This window comes from Heterodontus francisci, chromosome 7, assembly GCF_036365525.1.
Source record: "Heterodontus francisci isolate sHetFra1 chromosome 7, sHetFra1.hap1, whole genome shotgun sequence".
Taxonomy (NCBI): domain Eukaryota; kingdom Metazoa; phylum Chordata; class Chondrichthyes; order Heterodontiformes; family Heterodontidae; genus Heterodontus; species Heterodontus francisci.
In genome coordinates this window covers 81440024-81463227 of record NC_090377.1, presented here as the reverse complement: position 1 = coordinate 81463227, position 23204 = coordinate 81440024, and the positions used below count along the sequence as shown (strand labels likewise).

Sequence of the window (23204 nt, the reverse complement as noted above, 5' to 3'; positions counted from 1 at the left end):
ATGTTGTCTTCCAGTCTTATGACACTTAAAGGATTTTGTTTCCAGTACGTAGAGTTTTACTTGGAGCTGGTGTACTTGGTCACTGCCTTTGTCTTGTCTGACACAGGATGCTGGACTAGCTCATTGTGTGGCAGCAAGCGAAGGCAGTCTGGATCTCCCCTGGAGCTGATGGTGTGGCAGTGGTGATGGGTGAAGTGGGAGGCTTTATCTGTGGTGCGTCCAAATATTGTTTATGAAGGAATACATGATGTTCATTGCCTTGGGATGAACCTGGTTCATCACTTTGTCGATGCGAGTAACTCATTCCTCCACCATCTGCACTTATTGCTGCTATTTGACAATTTAAGGCTTTCTTGGCTCCCTTCTTGGACACTGCTTTCTGAGGCAACTTTGAACTCGATTTTCGAGATGTAACACTGCTGAGGCCATGCTTTCAAGTTTGTCAGCTTTCCAAGACATAAAGTGACAAGAGATGCAAGTCTTCTTGGAAAAGAGAAATGGATGTTGACATGTCAGATTGTCCAGTAAAATTGTGAATTGTTTCACTGTTTTTCATCTTACCTAGACCTGTGATATAGATTACAGTATGACTGTTTAATTATTTTAAGATATTGTATTGGGACAAATGAATGCTGCAGTAATAAATTTTACATGATATTTTGCTTTATTCTATCTCTGTTGATTTTGATATCCATCAGGGAAGTCTTGTTACAATGAACCAGGATATTCGAAAACAGGTATTGAATATTTAAGACTGAGAACTGGCTAAAATAGAAGACTTTTATCCTTTAAAAAAACACAAAATGCTGGAAATACTCAGCAGGTCAGGCAGCATCTGTGGAAAGAAAAACAGTTAACATTTCAGGTTGATGGTCTTTCATCAGGAGGAGAAGGTACAAGGACTGTGTTTTAATCCCATGTCCTAAATAATCCCAGATTTTAAAAGGGAGCCGTGACAATTTAATTGACAAGTCTGTTGCTATTTGAATGTGCATTTTAGGACCAAATGAAAGAGATTTTAAATCTTAATCTTTTTATTAAATTTTAACTAATTTTTTTGGTGTTGCTGTTCAATTTTAAAAATTCAGATGCACTTATTAAAATAGAAAATTAATGAAGTATTATATGCTCATGATAAGCTTGGGAGGGTAAGTAGTGTAGGTGATACAAATGCTGAGTTAGTTTTAGTAATGATATTTTATTCAATGCTGCCAAAGCTCAAAATTTCTTCTACAAATTTTTCTAGGATTGTTTCAAATTGAGAATAAAAAAGATACTTGGAGTCCACCATACAGTTAAAAAGCCCTTTCAAAATGATAGGTTGAAAACTACTAGTTCCCATCTGTGTCTCTTAACCAAGGACAGTTATCTACAAAAGATCTTTTGCTTTCCTTCCAAACACTTGTTGCTTTATTGGTTGTCCCTCGGTCCCTGTGATGTAAAGGAAGGATTGCTTAGCCTTGTATTGTGAAGCAGCTTAATTGCATATGTAGTTCCACTGATATATTCTGCTTCTACTTGGTTAAGTCTCTATTCAGGCAAAGACATCTATCTATAGGGGGAAGCTTCGTTGGGCATTTTGCATATCATAATTCGCAAAATAGATCAATTAACAAAAGGTTGCTGATTGCCTCAAGTATGCTTAAACTTTTCCACTCTGTGCCTTGCCTACTGCTTGTGACAATATATTGCATATTTGATACCATCTACAGATTTCTCCTTCTGCAGTTTCACAGAATGGAGGATGATTTGCTTCCACTCGTGTTCGATAGGTTTTGAGATGGCTGATAATTCCAACGTGTGATCTGCAGACTCTGCCACATGAGGGACAGGTGGTGTTTGAAGGGTCAGGTAGATGAGTAGCTTGGAGGTTTGTGCGCTCCTTCCGACGCCTCAAATTTGTCTCCGCATCTTCCTGGCAGTCACTCGAGGTGTATGATGCCTTTCTGAATGATGTTTCTCCATCAGGACGGTCGCAAGCTAGGGACTCACGAGTCAACAAGGACTTTTGATTTCTTCAGAGAAGCTGCGAGGACATCTCTAAAGCGTTTCCGCTGTCCTCCTGGGAGTCTCCTGCCGTGACTGAGTTATGAGTACAACAGCTGCTTCGCGGGTCTGGTGTTAGGCATGCAAAGAACATGTCCCGCATGGTTTTGGGTGATTAGCGCCTTGATGCTGGGCAGTTTGGCTCAGGAGAGGATGCTGCTATTGGACTACCTTGCTTGCCACTGTATTTGGATGATCTTGCAAAGGCATCTCTGGTGGTACATGTCCAGTGCTTTGAGGTGCCTGCTGTACATTGTCCAAGACCCAGATGCATATAGGGATCACTACTGCCTGGTAAACCATGATCTTAGTCTCGGGTTTGAGATCCCGATCCTAAAATACTCTCTTGCTCAGTCAGCCAAAAGCTGAGCTAGCACATTGGAGGTGATGATGAACCTCAATGATTTTGTATGCCTTTGCCGAGAGGTGGCTCCCAAGATACTTTCCAGAATCTCTGCATTGATCTTGATTGACGGGAAGAGCTGCTGTTCTGAGAGCGCTAGTTGGAAGGGGACCTTTGTTTTCCGAGTGTTTAGTGAAAGACCTGTTTTTTCATATGCGTCAGAGAAGGCATCGCCAATGTCTTTGAGCTCGTTTCAGAGTGAGCAAGCTTCAAAGGAAATAAGAGCAGAAGTATGCCATCTTGCCCTTAGAGCATGCTGCACCATTCAATTAGATCATGGCTGATCTACTTCAAGGTCATTTTCCTGCACTATCCCCATATCACTTGACATCTTTAATATCTAGGAATCTATCAATCTCTGTCTTGAACATCATCACTGACTGAGTCTCCACAGCCCTCTGGAGTAGAGAAGATGACAGATTCAGCACCCTCCTGAATGGAGAAATTCCTCCTCATCTCAGTCCTAAATGGCCTACCACTTATTCTGAGACTCTGTCCTCTGTTCCAGACCCCTGCCCCCCCCCCCCCCCCCCCCCCCCCAAAGCCAGGGGTAACCTCCTTCCTGCATCAGTCCTGTCGTTCCCTGTAAGAAAGCTTCAATGAGACCACCTCTCATTCTTCTAAATCAGGATTGTCCAACATACAGCCTGTGGGCCAGAATCCAGCCCAACAACGGTTTCCATCCGGCCTACGGATTTATTTCAGAGCTGAGAAATTTTCCAATGTCTCCTTCCTTCAGGCCAGCTTTTTAAAATATCGCAAGTCAGTTTCACAGCTGACAGGTGTTGACATCGGGAAAAGCAGTTCCAGCACCTGGGACCGATACGAGGTTTTCTGGTGGGCTTTTTTAAAAACAAAGTTGGGACCTGCTGGCGAGGGAGATGGAGTGGGGGGTGAAGTTGGGGCTAAGAGAGCGAGTGGGGACGGAGAGGGAGAGAGAGCGCGGGGCGGGGGAGCGTGGGGAGGGGGCGAGGGGGAGTGCGGAGCGGGAGGGAGTGAGAGAGAGCGTGAGCACCGAGCGAGGGACAGCGCCGGACGAGGGTGGGCGCGGAGCGAGGGAGGGCATGGAGCGCGAGGGAGAGCGGGGACAGAGAGGGTGAGACTGGGGACAGGACAGAGAGGCAGGGGGGAGACTGTAGATAGAGAGGACAGAATGAGAAGTGGGGGGCAGAGAGTGGGGCATGACGACAGTGAGAGCAGGGGGGTACAGAGAGGGGGGGAGAATGGGGGTTGGGCTGTGGAGAGCAGGGGTGGATGGAGAGGGGGAGGGTGGTGAGGGAGAGAGAGGTGGGGGTGGTGAGTGCACGATCAAGATCACTCCTGACAGATGGGCATCTATCTGGACTTCACATCGTTAGAACAATTGTATGGGCAAACATTGACTACTTGTGCAAGCAAAAAAATGCCTGGTATCTCACTAAATCGGTGTCCAGCACAGTGATAAGAAAGTAAGTCAATAAATTAATCTCATTTAAAGCTTCACAAAAGTGCACATTTTGTTCTAATTAATAGTACAATAAATTTTTAATGCCTTTATCTTTATGAAATTCTCTCACCGGCCCCCTATATAAGACAATAATTGTAATGTGGCCCCCTGCGTGAAAAAGTTGGACAACCCTTTTCTAAACTCGAGGGAATACAGGCCCAGTTGTCTCAATGGACAATCCCGCCATCCCAGGGATCAGTCTGGTGAACCTTTGTTGCACTCCCTCTATGGCAGGTATATCCTTCCTTAGGTAAGGAGACTGAAACTGTGCACAGTACTCCAGTTACAGTCTCACCAAGGCTCTATACAATTGCAGAAAGACTTCTTTTCTCCTGTACTCAAAAGCCCTTGTAATATAGGCCAACATACCATTTGCCTTCCTAATTGCTTGCTGTACCTGCATGTCAGCTTTCAGCGACTTATGAACAAGGACACCCAGGTCCCTTTGGACATCAACACATCCTAAACTCTCACCATTTAAGAAGTACTCTGCATTTCTGTTTTTCCTGCCAAAGTGGATCACTTCACGTTTTACCACATTACATTCCGTCTGCCTTGTTCTTGCTCACTCACTTAGCCTGTCAAAATCCCCTTCAAGCCTCTTTGTATCCTCCTCACAACTTGCGTTCCCACTTAGTTTTGTGTCATCAGCAAACTTGGAAATATTACATTTGGTCCCCACATCCAAATCATTCACATAGATTGTGAATAGCTGGGGCCGAAGCACTGATCCTTGCGGTACCCCACTAGTCACTGCCTGCCAATCTGAGAGTGACCCGTTTATTCCTACTGTCTGTTTTCTGTCCGTTAACCAATTCTCAATCCATGCCAGTATATTATCCCTAATCCCATGTGCTGTAATTTTGCTCCTGTGTGAGACCTTATCGAAAGCTTTCTGAAAATCCAAATACACCACCTCCACTGATTTCCCCCATATCTATTCTAATTACATCCTCAGAAAACTCCCAACAGGTTTGTCAAACATGATTTCCCTTTCATAAATCCATTTTGATTCTGCCCAATCGTACCATGATTTTCTAAATGTCCAGTTATCACATCCTTTAGAAGAAATTCTAGCATTTTCCTGACTACTCATGTCAGGCTAACAGATCTGTAGTTCCCCATTTTCTCTCTTCCTCCTTTCTTAAATAGTGGGGTTACATTGCTACCTTCAAATCTTCAGAAACCATTTCAGAATCTGTAGAATTTTGTAAGATGATCAACGCATCCACTATCTCTATGGCCACCTCTTTCAACACTCTGGCATGTAGCTCACCTGGTCCAGAGGATTTATCAACTTTCAGTCCCATTAATTTCTCCAGTACTTTTTTTACTAACACTAATTTCTTTCAGTTCCCCATTCTTGTTGGTCCCTTGGTCCTTGAGTATTTCTGGGAAGTTTTTTGTATCCACCTCTGTGAAGACAGTGTTATGACCGACCGCTCCAGTTGAAGCCCCCAGTCAAAATATACGATTCTGATTGTGGTGGGAGAAATGCACTGTTAATTCAATCCCGTCGCTCCCCAGATTGCCTAACATATCATTTAAAACTTTCCAAATTGAAGCAAGACCCAGCCAAATTGTACCATCTATTAACTACCGAATGAGGCTAACCAAACCAGGTATCTTTAAATCAACAAATTAACTCTTTATTAGAAGAACTAAATTCTTAAACACTATGAAGATGTAAACAACATTTAAAATAGAAAAAATTAGAATCCTTGCAAATTTACAATCTAGTGTTGCTTGAAGTCCTCACAGTCGTCCGATGCGGAAAATGGTTCTTCCGCAGTAGAACAGTCCGTAGTCTAACTCCAGCAGTAGATGATGCTTTCCTTCTCGAGCGAATTTCAACAATTAACGACTTGCGAACACTTTCAGTACAGTCAAGCTGACTTTAGATTTTTGAGATAAAATATTGTCACAGTACAACTTCCCTTCCTTCAGTTCAAATTACCAGAGATCTCTGTTTTTGGCTTGACTTTTTTAGAATTTTAAGAGATAATTAAACAGCCAAAAATCCTATTCCTTCAGTTTAAATGGTAGAGAGCTCTTTTTTTCAGGTGCTAAACAGCACAGCTGTCTGTGTGTGTCCTCTGTGTATGTGTTCTGTTAGAACAAACTGCCTTTAACTAAAAAGCCAGTTCAAAATTGAACTGTAACAAATGTATCGCTTAATACTCAGTCTCAGTGGCTTTATCTATATGGTAACAAGAATCGCAGTCTCCAAATGGCTGTTCCTAAGGCAACAAAAATGCACCTTCTTATAACTCCTGAGGCTTGCTGGTTCTTACAGCAATGCTGATCCTTTGCAAGCCTTAAAGGCAAACTGCATTTTCCCAGAAAAAAAAAACTGCAAGACCATGACAACAGACACAAAGTATTTGTTTAATTTCTCTACCATTTCCCTATTCCCCATTATAAATGCCCCTGTCTCTGCCTGTAATGATGCCACATTTGTCTTTGCTAATCTTTTTCTTTTTACATACCTATAGAAGCTTTTACAGTCCAATTTTATGTTTCTTGCTAGTTTGCTTTCATATTCTTTTTTCCCTTTATCAGTTTCTTGGTCCTCCTTTGCTGAATTCTAAAATGCTCCCAATCTTCAAGCTTCTACTTTTTCTGTCAACTTTATAAGCTTCTTCCTTTGATCTAATACAATCCTTAACTTTTCTTGTAAGTCATAGTTGGATGAACTTTCCTGTTGGGTTTCTGTGCCTCAAAGGAATGAAAGTCTGTTGTAAACAGTATATTAATTCTTTAAATGCTTGTCATTGCCTGTCTATTGTCATACCTTTTGATGTTTTCTAATCTACCACAGCCAACTTGCCCCTCAAAGCTTTGTGGTCTCCTTTGTTTAGATTTAAGACCCTAATTTTGGATTGAACTGCATCACTTTCAAATTTTAAGTAAAATTCTATCATATTGTCACTCTTTCCTAGAGGCTCCTTCACAAGGAGATTATTAATTTGTCCTTTCTCATTGCACAATACCAGACCTAAAATAGCCTGTTCTCTAGTTGGCTCTTCACCATACTGTTCTTGAAAACCATCTCCTATACATTCCAGGAATTTGTCCTCCACAGCGTTAGCGCTGATTAGGTTTACCCAGTCTATGTGCAGATTAACATCCCCCATGATTACTGTATTACCCTTGTTGCATGCACCTCTAATTTCCTGATTTATACCATGCCCTGCATTACCACTAATATTTGGTGGCCTATAAACAACTCCTACCAATGTTTGCTGCACCTTGCTGTTTGTTAGCTCTACCCAAACTGATTTTATATCTTGATCCTTCAATCTAAGATCCTTTTTCACTAATGTACTGATCTTGTTCCTTATTAAGAGTGCCCCTCCACCTTTTCCTTTTTGCCTATCCTTCCTAAATGTTGAATACCCTTGAACATTCAGTTCCCAGCCTTGGTCACCCTGCAGCCTGTAATGGCAATTAGATCATATCTGTTTACTTCTATTTGTGCTGTCAGTTCATTTGCCTTGTTGTCAATGCTGTGTACGTTCAGATAGAGTGCCTTTAATTTTGACATTATTTTCACAACCTCTAGCCTTATCTGCTGGTGCACTCTTAAGTTTGTATGCTCTGTCTCTTCCTGCCACACTCATTATCAGTTCCCTTATTGCTGCCTTGTTGTCCTGTCTCTGCGCACTCTTTAACTTATCACATCTTCCTTCACTTGATCTCTCACCCCCACTATTTAGTTTAAAGCCCTCTCTGTGCCTTAGTTGTATGACTCACCAGAACAGTGGTCCCAGCGTGGTTCAGGTCAAGACTGTCCCAACAGTACAGCTTCATCTGCATATTGAAGCTGGACAGTTGAAGTTGGAGTGATTTTGGCTTTGGATTAAAGGTGGCATTGGTTCAACAGTTTGTTGTCTGTTTTGTAGATTATCTTGACAGTTGTAGGTAGTTTGCTGGAGTGAGGTGTAGCATTGCAGCGAGGAAAATGGGGAATAGGGTTGATGCAATAACAATGCCTTACTTGACCCCAGTCCTGACTTACATATGGTCTGTGGTGGTTCCGTTGGTGAGGATCACAGCTTGCATGTCATCGTGAAGTAGATGGAGGATGGTGACAAACTTCTGAGGGCAGCTAAATTTCAGCAGGATGCTCCATAAGCCTTCGTGCTTGACAGTCAGGCTTTTGTGAGGTTGAAAAAGGCCACTGCATTTATGATATCAAAACTTGGCATTTAAATCATGTATTTTTGCACTTGATGAAAACTGTTCATCAGAGATTGAATTTGAGTTTCAACAATGGGGTCCCAAGTTTTTTGACTTTGTGGGTTACTTAGGTGTATACTGTGGATGTATAAATTTTATAAAGAGTCTTTCACCTCCTGATGTCCCAAAATGTGAAGTAGTTTTGAAGTATAGTTACTCTTGCAATATGCACAAAGACAGTAACCATTTTGTGCTTCAGAATGTCCCACAATCAGCTTTTGAGATAAGTTACCTAATAATCTGTTTTAGTCTTAATTTAACAACTCATTCAAAAGATGGCACCTTCAACAATTCAGTCCTCTCTCTGCTCTCTGCTAAAATGTCAGCCGAGATTACATTTTCAAGTCTCTGGAGTGGACCTTGAACCCATGACCTGCTTCAAGAGGCTACCCCTGAGCCAAGGCTTTCACTTAATACCCTGAAAACATAAAAGAATTGGTTGTCAGTCTTGACTAAGTGGTCTGCCTCTGTTAGCAGAGGGTGATCAACATTAGACCATATTCAGAGGAGAGTGCAAGCTGGGACATGAGGCTGGCGAGGATTGCAGAGGTGCAATGGAGCGAGGCCATGGATTGGTGACGAGGAAGCAGATTTTAAAATCAATATGCAGGGAGTCATGAAAGTTGCCAAATGCAGGACTGATGGGTATGTGGGACCTGGTGCAAAGCAGGATATGGTTTGCAGAGTCTTCGAAGAGTGAAGAAGGTTGATGAGAGCATTGTGAAAACCCTATTTTGGGAACAAAAAAGGTAGTAGGAAATGCAAGAGGAACTTTTACTAAAAGGATGGTATCTGGAACAGATTACCAGCATGATAGTAAAATAAACCTTCATGTGTTTCAAGTAGGAACTGCACTGGTTCCTGTCAACAAGTGGGATTCAGCGATATTAGAAATACACCAAGTGAATAGGTGGGTAAGATGGACTGCAGGTCTTCTCTATGAAATTGTGTAATTATGTTTAATTTTATAGATAGAGGCTAAAATGTGAAGAGGTTGCTAGAGGAAAGTCTCTACTGCCCTACCAAAACTACCAGGATTGATCAGTAACTTGTTGACAAGTGCTCAAGATGTACGTGTTTGCAACATGTTTTTACTCGATCCTCGAAGCACCTGCATTGTACCAGTGCTTGATTTGCTTTCACAGTGTCTGAATGATACTGCTCTTAATACTCCTATCAGCTTTATGTTCTGGACTTGCATCAGTCGGAAATCAAGTTAAGAGTGCCCAAATTCATTTTGATTAGGGACTTTATAGTTGGTTGAGATGACATATATGTTGACCTTTTTTAAAAGAAAAATAGTTTATCATTGGAGTATGACCTTTAGTTTAATGATGGGATGCCGCTTGCCTCTGAGTCACCAGATCATGGGTTCAAACCCCATTCCAAAGATTTAAGCACATAATCTTGTGTGCCTCAATTATGTATTACAGTGGAGGTGTTGCCTTTTGGTTGGGTTGTTAAACCGAGTCTTCTAGATATAAAAGATCCTATCGCACTGTTTGAAGAAAGGAAGGGGAGTTTTCCTGGTGTAGTGTACAACATTTGCCCTCCTGCCGACACCACTGAAACAGATTAACTATTAATTGATTTCACAGCAGTTTGCCACATTTCTGTACATTTCAACAATGGCAACGTTTCACAAGTATTTCATTGGCTATGAAGTGCCTTGGGGCATCTTGAGATATTAAAGGTGATGTAGAAATGCTTTATTGTACAATGAGTCCTTGTCTTCACTGTTGATTATTTTAGAACTTGGTTTGGAAATCCCCATCCCACAAATTTCGGAGAGTTTCTGTTCTTCCACACTAAGAAACTGAAAGGTGGTGAGCTTGGAAAGAAAATGGTGAATTGAAGTAGTCTGTATAAGATTAGAAAACAAGATCTTAATTTTTTCCATGTATTGATTAGATGCAGAATATTCAAATCTTTCTACTGAAACTGCAGTTAGAATGACTGGACACCATTTTATTCCTTTTTATGCGATAACGTATGTGTGCATCACTATCTATATTGATTGGCATTAAGATTTCAACAAATCAAGTGTTGTCTCCCCAAAGTTGGCAAAATTTGATGGTAAAATGCAGAAGTAACACAATTGGGGATTTTCCCTGACTGCAGTTGTTCTGTAATTATGTTATGTAAATGTTCAAGTGGACTTTATATACTGCAGGTGTTCTTTTTCTCAGCCAAGAACTGCTGGTTCAGCCTCATAGATGTATGTTAAAGGTTTTTAAATAGGTTCTTTACTATAACTGCACCCTGCACAGAGAACAGGTGTAGATAACTAGTTCTGCCGAGTTTTTTTGTAGCTGTAATGAAACCGGATTTTTGACTGACCTTATTTCATACCACTCCTGTTGAAAGTGAAGAATTAACTTGTAGGTCTGTCCTGCTATGTTTCTAAATCACCTTGGAGCCTGATGGTGGTGCTGTTCACTGGACTTAAGCTGCAATTTATTGCGGAGTCTTGCTTCTAAAATATGTCCTAAACACTCCTGAAAACCCCTTGCTTTTCATGTTATGAACTGAAGCAAGGCGTTCACAATGCAATTGACTACATTTGTAAATACCTGATATCACTCGGTTTTTGAGTAAATTGCGCCAGTGATCCTTCTTTCCGTACTTCAAACTGGGCAGTTTGCAGATTGCACATTATTTTCGGTCAGCTAGCTGAATATTAAGGTTTTCGCATTGTGTTATATCTCAAACAGAAAACTGCTGGATAGCGTTGGTTCTGTTTAATAATGACATCTACTGTGGACAGTAATGCTGTGTTCCCTGCAAAGAGAGCAGTATTGTAAAGAAAGTGATTTTCACCTGTCCCTGTACACTTCAATTCTTAGGTGTGTTGTAATGGCAATATTGGAGAAAAATAAGAGTGATAGGTTCAGTTCGTATTATAAGTGTAAGCTTATTTGTGTTTAAAATTTGAAGCTAATTATGTGTTTGTTTTAGACGAGGAAAAACACACATACACTTGCAAAGTGACTTTAATGTCCTCAGTGTATCCAAGACTGAAGTGCTTCTCAGCCAATGAATAACTTTTGTAGTGTTGTTACTGGGTTTTGTAGGCTGATATGGCAGTCAGTTTGTGCTTTGCAAAGTGTTATGAACAGGGACACAATAAATGTTCAAATAATATGCTTTGATGGATTATATATTGGCCAGGTCACATGGGAAACTTTTATGCTCTTTGAATAGTGCCATGGGATCTTTTGCGTCCACCTGAATATGTCGACAACACCTCAGTTTATTTTCTCATCTGAAGGACGACAGTCCGACAATGCAGCATTCCTTCAGTACTGCACTGAATTGTCAACCTAGATTATGTGCTCAAGTTTTCAGTTGGGTTTGAACACATGACAGTCTGACTCGGAGGGAAGAATACTGTCACTGAACCAAGCTTGGACAAATGCTGTGTTAATAAAAATGGTGGCTTTATTACTGGCCTGAGGAAAGATGATTGGCATCCTTGCATCTACAAAAGATGATGAACACGCAGTAAACAATCCATTTCGATGGGTGCCTTCTCTTGGTGCACCTTTGCTGATGGCTGTGAAGGCCAATCCTTGCGAGGCAGGTTCTGCCACAAGTGCCGCACATGAAGCTGCCAAGTGACACTCTGAGTTTACAGCGTTGGCGCCTGTTGCCAAGCCTCTGTAGCCAGTGGTAGTGCATGCCAGTCCACAGGATGTGTCACCATTTCCGTCTTAAACCAGCTAGTGATTCCCAGGTGTGATAGTCGACATTTAGAGCCTTCATGTCACACTTGCAAGCATCTTTGAAGCGGAGCGTTGGGTGCCCCACTGGTCATCGGGCCTCTGCTATCTCACCATAAAGAAGGTCCTTGGGTATGTGACAGGCTTCCATCCTGCGCACATGTCCGATCCCCCGAAGCCGCCTCTGTTTGATTAGTGCCAACACACTTGGGAGCTCTGCCTTTGAGAGGACTGCCGCACTTATGATTTTGTGTTGCCAGGATGTACGCATAATGTGCTGCAGACAGCGAAGATGGAAGTTACTGGAATTCGTTTCATAACTGTAAATTGCCCATGTTTGATAGCTATACAGCAAGGCCTTATAAACCATCAGCTTGGTCTTCAGGGTCAGCTTCCCATGTGCATTTCACAAGTTGACCAAAAATGGTAGCTGCTTTCCCTATGCAGGTATCGAGCTCTGCATCATGGGACAGATTGTCATTGTGGAACCAAGGTGGCAGAATTTGCTTACCACTTCCAGTGGGGTGTTATCTGAGGGACGATGCCCTGAAAAACTTGCTTTGATCTGCATGATGTTTCATACTTGCATATTCCTGCACAAGACTTTGTTTTGACTGTTGATGTGTGTGACTGATGTGCACTGTAATTGTGTAATAGCAGTTCAGTCCTGTTCAGTTTCTATAATATGTCCAACAGAAGGAAGCCTTTGCATCTAGCAGTTAGAGAAAATAAATATTCACTGTAGGGTAGGTGTATGGGTGTTACATGATACATTATGATCCTGCAGCAAGTTCTCAACCTATTCGAGTCCATTTTTATATTGTATAGTTCATTTTTATATGAATAATTCCTGTACTAATGTGGCTGGAGCCTGTTTAACTGGTCAGTACTATAAACAGATTTTGCTTGTAAAGTTTTTTTTCTATTTACTGTAAGTAAATGCTGAGCTAAAAGAAATTACTACCCTTGAGTTTGTTTTTGTTGCGTTTATCCACCTAGTCAAAGTGTAAATAGAAGTTCAAATTTGGAAAGCATTGGGTGACGGATTGACCTGAGACCTGGGTTTCAATTGTGCCCTCCTTGATGTAATGAAATTCTGTTTTCTCTCTTGACTAGAGGATTGTATACAAAAAGAATTTGGGCGTTGACCCAGTTCTTTGCAGTTATGCTGCACCCGTGGTGCAAAATTGTCAGAATATTATTTCAGTTGTCATTATCCAGTGTCATGCAGGCCCTCAACTGCGAAGGATGAAACACATTAATTTCGCCACATGAACATTAATCTTTAAACTGTTACTGGAGTAAAGAAAGAACTTGTTTTCAAAAAGAAAACACCAGACCCCTGACTAGAAAGACACTTGCAGTAACAGAAAGTACTTGGAAAGGACAAAGGGGCCACTCCCTGCTCCAATTTAATCCACAATGGACTTTTGATTACCAGACATTGAAGGTAGACAAGGCCGAATACACAAACCGAGGTGGTCAGACCAGTTTAGTCACATGACTAACTGTTGGAGTTTTTTGAATTTGAACTTGCCACAGTTTTAAAACTAGGTAACTTCAATCACAAATGCCAGAAAGATAGGCCGGGGGAAAAGACTTGTCTTTATACAGTGTCTTGCCGTATTTCTCAAATGTTTCAAAGAACAATGGATTACTAAAAATTGAATATTAGCAGTGCAAAGAATGCTTGACTGAGACTTGGATTAAGGCACGTTATTGGAGCAGAGTTAGAGCTTTATTGTCCATCTGATCATGATGCACTTGACCGAATGTGATGCTAATGCACAGTGTCTATAATGGAAAATTGATTGGAGAGAAAAATGCATAGGGGGAATAACTACTGGAAAATCTGTGCTGATCTGAATTCTATGGTATCTACTGTTGGTATCTTATGGAACTCTTTTCTCTCTGCAGGGACAGCAGCAGTGACAGTGATTCCAGCTCATCCAGTAGCAGCAGTGGCAGTAGCAACAGCTCTTCCAGCAGCAGTTCAAGCAGTTCGAGTGGAAGCAGCAGCAGCAGCAGTAGCAGTAGTAGTAGTAGTGATAGCAGTAGCAGGAGTTCTTCTTCGAGTGCTCAAGAAAAAAGAGGCAGATCACCAAGGAATACCAGCAAGAGAATAGAGGAAAGGCACTTTGAGAGAAGAGAGAGAATTTTCTCACATGGGGACTATCGAATGCGAATATCTGAGCGAGAAAGAAGGGATGAAAAGCCTACCATCAGAGAAGAGAGACGCTCAGATATCAAACAATCAAGCTGGTCGAAGGATAGAAGGCCAGAGAGTGACAAAAGACGACGCTCTCCTGAGTGTTCTTGGAAAGAACCTTCAAGAAGCCGTAGTCCTCAGGAGATAAGGCGAAGATACAGCCCAGATTCAAGGAGTAAAATTGGGGGTGATAGGAATAGAAGACACAGAAGAAAATCTAATAGTTCTTCTCCAAGACAACAAAGGAGGGAATACAGGTCCAGTTCCAGAAGTCCTTATTGGTCATCAAGGAAAGAGGGTACTAGTTCAAAGTTTAGTAGTAAATCAGAAAAAGCTGATAGCCGCAAAAGGAGTCCAGAGAATTGGGACAAGAGAAGATCTAAGGACACTCGTCCAGCCAGTAACAGGAGTAATTTACAGCTAGAAGAAAGTACACGTCGAGCTCAAACTAGAAACTGTAGTCCTTCGAGGCCACGGCAGTTCCATTCTAACCCTGAATCAAAGGAGAAAAGCAGAGATGGCAGAAGTCGGAGATCAGATAGCTCATCTTGTAGTCCTCACAGAGAAGATTTTAAAAGTTCAAAGAGTCCTGATTCTCGTTCCTCAAATGTAAGAGACGACTCCCAGAAAACCAGTAAGTTAGTAGAATCCGACTTGGGGAGAAGGAAAGACGAATGTACTGTTACACAAGGGAGAGGGAATAATTCTGAAAGTCCAGACAGCAATGAGCCAAGCACCCAGTCACCAAATTATAGAAAACAACAACTGTCTGCAGTAAGCTCTGTTAGAGAATGTTCCAGAAATAATAGCCCTGAAAGTACAAAGCAAAAATCTCCAAGTCCCTCTTCAAGAAGTAGGGGTGATGAACGTGAATGTACTCCTCAAGCACAGCATCGAAAAGCTGATGATTCACTCTGTTCAACTGAAAGAGAACTGCACAAATCAGAGTCACAAAGTCCCAGATCATCCCGCAGTGAAATCCCTGATTTCCAAAACAATAGAATGGTACTGCCAGATAGTCTAGAAGAAAGCAAAGTGCCTACAGCACAGGAAAAAGACCAACAAGAAACAAGTCCTGACCAAGAAAAAGAAAATTGGCCTGAAAACATTCATTCCACAAGCCAGATAACGCTATCCTGCTTTGCCACAAGTTCTGGGAACGATTTATCTGCAGATGTCAGAAATGAATCAAAATGTAAAGATCTAGATTTGGGGAATAGTAAAAAAGAAAGGAGTAGAAACTCTTCTAAAAGTTCAAGACGAAGATCATCCAGTACGTCGTCGTCCTCATCATCTTCATCGTCCTCCTCCACTACCTCTTCCTCATCGTCGTCTTCATCCACATCATCCTCATCAACATCCAGTGAGGAAGAGAATAATAAGCCAGGCTCTGATTTAGAACAGCCTACATCACTGCGCAAGCGTGAGAAGAAAGAATCCAATTCAGAGACCTCCCCACAGCATACAAATGTCAATAGTGAGAGAGGAAGTCCAGATGGTAAAGAAGAGAAGAGGTTTCAGGACTTGGAGTCATCGAATGAAAAAAGGACACTTTGTCTTGCAGACAGTACTGGGAAGATCCCTTCCAGGAGTCATAGTCCTTCAGAAGAGCAACCCCAATGCCCTACTTCGTGTGATATAATATATGAAAATCCTATATCTGCTAAGGAAATACATAGTCCTGATGAAGTATCTTCAAGTGAAAAAAAATGTGATTATAAAACCGATTCAGACACGTCGGAATCCTCTCCAGTTAGGGTTACACCCAGTTCTCCAAGAAGTAGAAAGTCTCTTTCAGATACAGAAAGAATAAATGAAAGAAGCTGTCAAAAAGTAAGTCCTGAAAATAAGGAACCTGACAGTACTTTGTCATCTGATCCAACAGATGACAAGAATCTGCAAGCCATAGAAAGGGCTGAGGTAGAAAATTCATATATCCAGAGTCCACAAGTATCCAGTCAAAGACAGCAGAGTCCCATTTTGGATAGCGAACATGGAAAGGAACAAACCAACCTTCAGAAAAAGAGGCAAAGATCATCTTCCTCTGAGAGGAGAGTTGGTTCTGGATCTGGATCTGATAGTCCTGAAGCACCTCCTCACAAAATAACATTGAAGTCTTGCAGTCCTGTTACTGGTTTGAGGAAGTTAACAGAGTCTTCTTACGCAGCTTCATTACAAGAGCAGAAACAGGAAGAAAAAGAAAGCGAAAGACCAAGGGACATATCAGGTACAGTGACTTTTTGGTTGAATGAGTAGTTCAATATGCTAAACTTCAGAAACTGTGGGTCTGAATTGTGTGTGATAAAGCAGAGTGATTCTTTGTAAATTTAAAGAGTTTAAAAGCTTGAGCACCAGAAGGAACCAAACCACATTGTCAAGCCCATTTAATTTTCTCATTCCCACAATTGTTCAGAATTGAGAAGAGCAAATTTTCTTGTACTTATTACTGTAGTATATATTATGTGGTCAAAATGAAATGTGTGCTCATATGTCGTCAAAATGAGGGCAATTAACTACTTGATCACAAACATAACTTAATTTTGGAATCACAAAACATAGGAAAATGTGTTCACTTTTACTTAAAAGTAAATCCGTTCAGAAATGCCTTCTGTTTCGACTTGATATAGCATATTTTTACAGTACATATTTGGCATAGATAGTCCTTTCCAGCTTTTAAACCATGACTGGCAGCAATTGTGCAGTTCTTGTTTGAACTATTGATATACAAGTGAAGACTGTTCCATGTAACAGTGCTAAAGCATATCAATTCCACTTTGTACTGGGAGATGACTCCAGGGTAGATGCATAGTCTTCTATTCTGCTTTATTATATCCGCTTTGTTCAAACTTAAACCAGGTATATACAGTTGTGCTATTAAACGACACTTATTTAAATTGTCCCAGCTGTTAAGCTCCTTTTTGAAGTGTACTTGAATATAACTTAATTCTCCTACTTACAGCCTTTTGATATTTTAACTTCTGTTCAAACTTCTAGAAAAACTAAGGCCAAAACTTTACCTTGGGAGTTTATCAAGATTCAAACATAACCTGAGGTAATTATAACCCCCGAAATGACAACCACATGATCACTGTTCATAAAGGTTGCAACCTTAATTCAAGATTAAAGACAATAATTTGGGTTTCGCTTTCAAAATTAGTACTTGGTATATTGTCCTATTTGGCTAAAAAAAATGACCTTCTTTCTCTTGATAACCAACTAAGCAAAAAAAGGGTTCTTTAGCTGATTGAATCTTGGCTCCTCAGGATGCAGGATCAACTATTAACTAAGGGACATGCTGTCAGGCCCTTGCAAACAGTAATAGATAACATAGAATCTCCAGCAAAGAAACAGGCCATTCACCCCAACTGGTGCTGATGCTCCACATGAGTCCCTTCCACTCTGCTTCATGTGACCCAATGAACATACCATCCATTTCTTTCTCCCTCACATACTCCCTTTCAAATGCATCTATGCTATTGGGCTCAATTAGTAAGTTCTACATCCTAAGGAATCTCTTGGTAAAGAAGTTTCTCTTGAATTTCTATTGGGATTTGTTAATGACTGTCTTGTATTTATGGCCCTTAGTTTCTTTTTGTCTGCCCTATCAAACCCCTTTGTAATTTTAAAGAACTGTATTAGGTCACCGCTCAGCTTCTCTTTTCCAGAGTGAAAGAGCTGCAGCCTGTTCAGCCTCTCCTAATAATTATAATTTCTCAATTCTTTAATTATCCTTGTAAATTTATTGCACCTTCTCCAGTGCTTCTCTTGGAATATGGAGATCAGAACTGTGCACAATGCATATGGTCTAAATTAAATCGTATCATGGCAGATTTATTAAAGCATCTGTTCTGGTCCTTCACCTTGAATAAGTTGATTTATTCTCCAAGTATTTAATCAATGTTGTATTTCAATAACTAAATCTTAATTCTTAGCTTATAATTTTTTTTTAAAATTACTCAATCTTCACTTTTCCCTCATGACCATTTAGCTCAGTTTAGCCTACATCAACCAAGAAGATTAAGTTGGTCTGGCTGTTGAAACCTCTGATTTCTGCTGTGTGGTTGGGTGATAAAGACTGCATGGAGTGGGTATGACATGAATTAACCTGTTGGAGTTAACATCTTGTCTACAGTTGTATGCCTTGGTATTTCAAGGGTAATGGCCTGAATTTTGCGGTGGTAATGGTGAAACTGCTATCATTCCCCATGGTGAAACCATTGAAGCTGACAGCAACTTTAGGGTGGCGCAGTGGTTAGCACCGCAGCCTCACAGCTCCAGGGACCCGGGTTCATTCTGGGTACTGCCTGTGCGGAGTTTGCAAGTTCTCTCTGTGACTGCGTGGGTTTTCGCCGGGTACTCCGGTTTCCTCCCACCGCCAAAGACTTGCAGGTGATAGGTAAATTGGCCATTGTAAATTCCCCTAGTGTAGGTAAGTGGTAGGGAATATGGGATTACTGTAGGGTTAGTATAAATGGGTGGTTGTTGGTCAGCACAGACTCGGTGGGCCGAAGGGCCTGTTTCAGTGCTGTAAAATAAAAATAAATAAACTTCTAGGGTCAGCACGTGCGCTGAATAACACAGAAATCCAGAAGTTGCTGTCAGTGATTCTACACTTCACCAGAGACACTCCTAGATTACAATCAATGAACATCAGTTGAATTGGCTAGAACTTCCACAGTTAGGCTTCTCATTGTAAAAACGCTTGAAAAAATTACATATTGTTGAGTGAGGTGTGACTGGGTATTTAAACTGCATACTAACTTCATATTTACTGCCAAATTCCCTCACTGGCCATGAGGGGCCAATTTTATATTTGTGGAACGTCAAATTTCTGCATAACAAAAATGCCACATTTTAAAAAAAAAGTTATCTTCATTTTAGCTTTCATCTTAATCCAATCATAATTTGTTTCATTATCAGAAAATTTAAATTAAAAGCAAAGGATGTTAAGTGCTTTCAACTTCCTGCTTTGCTGTGCGCAAATACTTGTTACGACCAAGGCAGGAGGAGTGCACTGTTAGTTCAGGCCCACTTCTCCACAGGTCACAACATGTAGTTAAATTTTCCCACTAAACAAACCAGTCAGTCAGATACTCTATTTTTCCCCAGAATAAAGCACACCAACCAGGTTTCTTTAAAAGACAATAAAACTATGTTTGCTATAAACCAAGTCTTAAGCAATAATAAAGCAAACATATACGCGAATTGAAGTATTAAAGCCCTTATTTATCCGAGCCCTCGTGCGTGCACACACACAAATGTGCACAACAGGTTAACCGGGGAAAAGTAGAGATTTTCGTTTACAGCTGTTACAAAGAAATAGAAGGAATAAAACAAAAAAACACTTTGGCTTAAAAGAAGGTATGGAATGAGGTTCTTTGTTCTGGTGAGGTGTCCCAAAGGCAAATAGGTGGCTGTCAATGGAATCTTCCGAGAACAGTTCTTTTCAGGTACTGTTGATCAGTCTGGGTAGGTTTCCAAAGATGCAGCACAGAAAGCTCCAGTCAGGCTTTACAGCAGGAAACAGCAACAAGGATCATCTTGGGACTTATAGCAGTGATGTAGCAGCAAAGGTTTCTTCAAATACAGAAGGAAATAGTAAAATTTGATGCAGGAATTCTTTAAAGATTCAGGGATTCTTCAAAGAGAGAAAGATATCGGCTATCTTGTCCTGGCAGGCACACAGCAACTCCTTCTTTCTGTTTTTGGCCGAACACTGGCTTTTTTAAGTTTTAAAAATGAAACTAAAACTGTTCAGCAGTAAGTCCTGTGATTTCTATAAATCTTGACGTGTCATTCCTTTGCAAACATCTTTTCAGAGTCACAAGCACAACCCCTGCTCGGGTATTTGCAAAAAGATGCCTTTCAGTAACTGTTCACAGTTCCATTCAGAGTCCATACCTTCTGGTGACTTTTTTTAAATACAAAGTTTAGCAATCTCCAGATGAATCCATGTCCAGAATTCAACTGTAGATTCTTTGGAACATAATTTACAAAGGAAACAGAAGCAATCTCTTAATATTGTGTGGTTAGCTGCTTATCTGCTTGCTGACATCACTGCTGCTGCACGCCGAGGTATCTCCTTGACTTGGCGCCAGATTTAAACTATCAGCAAAGGGGAAAACCACGCTTCAGATATTGCTAGATCTTTGTGGGCTTCTTTCTTAGAGATCAGCAGCGAGCTCCCTTATTTCACTGATGACTGCAAGATCTAGGCCATTATCTCGGAATTGACAATTCATCTGAGTTATGAGTACTAAATTAAAGTGTTCAGTGGCTCTGGAATTTAAACTTCTGAATTCTGGACTGGATGGTAAATATTTTATGACAACAGTGCACGTTTATTTAGTGCCTCTAAAATAGTAAAACATTCCAAAGCACTTCATCTCTACTAGTTTCCTAGTTCATACAGGTTCCAAAGTGATATTGTTGTGGCAGTCAATTAGTGCAGCAACGTCAGATGCAGCCCACTAGAATAGAAAGGTTTGTAACAACTTTCTAAATTGAAGTCCCAATCTTGGCTGACTCGCCAGTAAAGTATTAAGCAGAATCAGGTACTTCCCCTTCAGAGGCTTACAGTCATATTTCCTTTTTACCTAAGCCAGGTTAGTTGTTGAATGAGGATGTCGATAGTATACATATGAACAAACCAAATTTAGGATCTCTTGATGTTCAAATGCTTCATGGGTCGAATTTGAAATGAGTGGATTTGAGATTGAATTATAGATCAGCGGTTCCACAAGATGGCTGCTATCATGTTTCAAACTTTCATCTCATTTTTTAAAAAAAAGCTTCAATATTTTAAAACCTTTAAAACCAGTGTTAATTTGCTGTCGTTTTTCAGATGCTTATACCCCAACATAGTATCCAAGTGCCTACGTCCCATCATTGCATATATTTTCTTCATTTATGCACTGTGCAATCTGTGTATTCCTCCAATTTGTAAACCTCACCTTTTTATGCTGAACATCATGCTTATTTTTGAATGTCCTTTGAGTGGTTAGTGCGAAAGTGTATGAACTGCATGCTGGCAGGGCATATATTTGTTTTGTTAAATGAGAAGAATATAATGGGAATAAGCACTTATTACCTTTTTGTCATCCACTCTCCTCTTGTAATGCGATATAACATACTTCAGAAAACACTGTAAATAGATTAATCGCGTAATTTGAAATCAAATTGATAGAGATGCAGTTAAAACTTGTAGCACCTTCGATGGCTGAGTATGGGAACATGTATCAATTGTTTTGAACCATTCATTATTTCAACACATTGTGTATGCAGCCTTATTTAGTTTCCAGTTCAGATCAAAGTGTCATGCAAAATGTGGCCATAACCATTTTTTAAATTTTGGTCAGGCACAGAAATGGCTGAGAGCGCTCATCAGGATGATGGAGAGATTATTCCTACCAGAGAGGACCCCATTAATTTGGAGAACCGTGTGAATACAGGGGATGGGGCGATTTCAGGTAGCTCGGATAGTGAGGAGAGTGCGGCCAGCAATGGTACAGCTGTCCAAAAAATGAAAAGCAGCGTAGTACAGATACAGGTAAGGTATTGGTCAGTCAGAATTAATATTTTGAGAGGCTACCTGTACCTGAAAACACTTGGTTTTCTGGAAGAAATGCAGCTGCATTATCCATGTGTGTTTACATGAAATTTCTTTTTCCCTATTACTGGATGATTAACTTGAATTCAAATTTGCTAACTCAGGAATCCCCAAGCTGAACACCAATTGCAGTAAAGATGGAGGTCTTGGGTGACCTGGGCCCCATCTTAGTTGACATTGTTAACCGTTCTCTCTTCAGGTGTTGTACCCCTCTCCTTCAATTCTGCCGTCATCACCCCCTCTGCTCAAAAAATCAACTCTTGACCAACTGTCCTTGCAAACTACGCCCTGTCTCCAACCTCCTTTTTCGCTCCAAAGTCCTTGAATGTGTTGTCACCCTGCAAATGTGTGCCCATTTTTCCCAGAACTCCATATTTGAATTCCTCCAATCAGGTTTCCACCCCACCACATTACCGAAACGGCTCTTATCAAAGTCACAAATGACGTTATGTGATTGTGACAAAGGTGAACTATCCCTCCTGATCCCCTCAAGCTGTCTGTAGCCTTTGACACAGTTGACCACACCATCCTTCTCCAACGCCATCCAGCTGGGTGAGACTGCTGTCCCCTGGTTCCATTCTTATCTGTCTAATCGTAGCCAGAGTATCACTTACAATGGCTTCTCTTCCCACTCACACATTAGTATCTCTGATGTCCCTCAAGGATCTATCCTTGACCACCCCACCCACCCCCTCCCCCATTTCTCATCTACGTGCTGCCCCGCGGTTACATCATCCGGAAGCACAGCATTAGTTTTCGCAACAAAAACAAGAAATGCTGGAATCACTCAGCAGGTCTGGCAGCATCTGTGGAAAGAGAAGCAGAGTTAACGTTTCGGGTCAGCGACCCTTCTTAGTTTTCGCATGTAGGCTGACGACGGCCAGCTCTACTTCACCTCCTCTTGACTTCTGCACTGTTGCTATATTATCAGACTCCTTATCTGTCATCCAGTACTGGATGAGCAGAAATTTCCTCTGCTTAAATATGGGGAAGACTGAAGCCATTTTTAAAAAATCTAGCTGCTAATTCCATCCCTCGCCCTGGCAACAGTCTGCAACAAAACCAGTGTTCACAATCTTGGCATCATACTTGTCCCTCATGTGAGGTTGCATCCACACATTCGTACCATCATGAAGACCGCCTATTTTCACCTTCATAACCTTGCCCGACTTGGTCCCTGTCTCCACACATCTGTTGCTGAAGCCCTCATTCATGTCTTTGTTACCTCTAAACTTGACTATTCCCACACAGTCCTGGCTGGTCTCCCATATTCTACCCTCTGGAAATTAAAGGTCATCTAAAACTCTGCTGCCCGGGTCTTAACTCACACCAAGTCCCATTCACCCCTGTGCTCTCTGACTTACATTGACTCCTGCTCAAGCAAAGTCTTGATTTCAAAATTCTCATCCTTGTTTTCAAAAGAGAAATTGCAAAGTGGCTCAAGAACATCTTAAAGCTTCCCAAACCACTATGAAGAAATGGGCAGA

At 41.1% G+C, this 23204-nt stretch overlaps 1 protein-coding gene across 3 annotated transcripts in view; it reads left to right on the top strand.

The window, feature by feature from the left end:
• cwc22 (CWC22 spliceosome associated protein homolog) overlaps positions 1-23204 on the top strand; it is a 151971-nt gene that overhangs the window by 21768 nt on the left and 106999 nt on the right. Inside the window, exons 2-3 of one of the 3 annotated variants that reach the window (XM_068035535.1) lie at positions 13817-16335; positions 21473-21657. In XM_068035535.1, coding sequence (XP_067891636.1) covers positions 13817-16335; positions 21473-21657 — 2704 coding nt within the window. Of the gene's footprint in view, positions 1-13816; positions 16336-17102; positions 17161-21466; positions 21658-23204 lie in introns of those variants that run through there. The other 2 variants (XM_068035534.1, XM_068035536.1) reach the window with 2 other exon arrangements.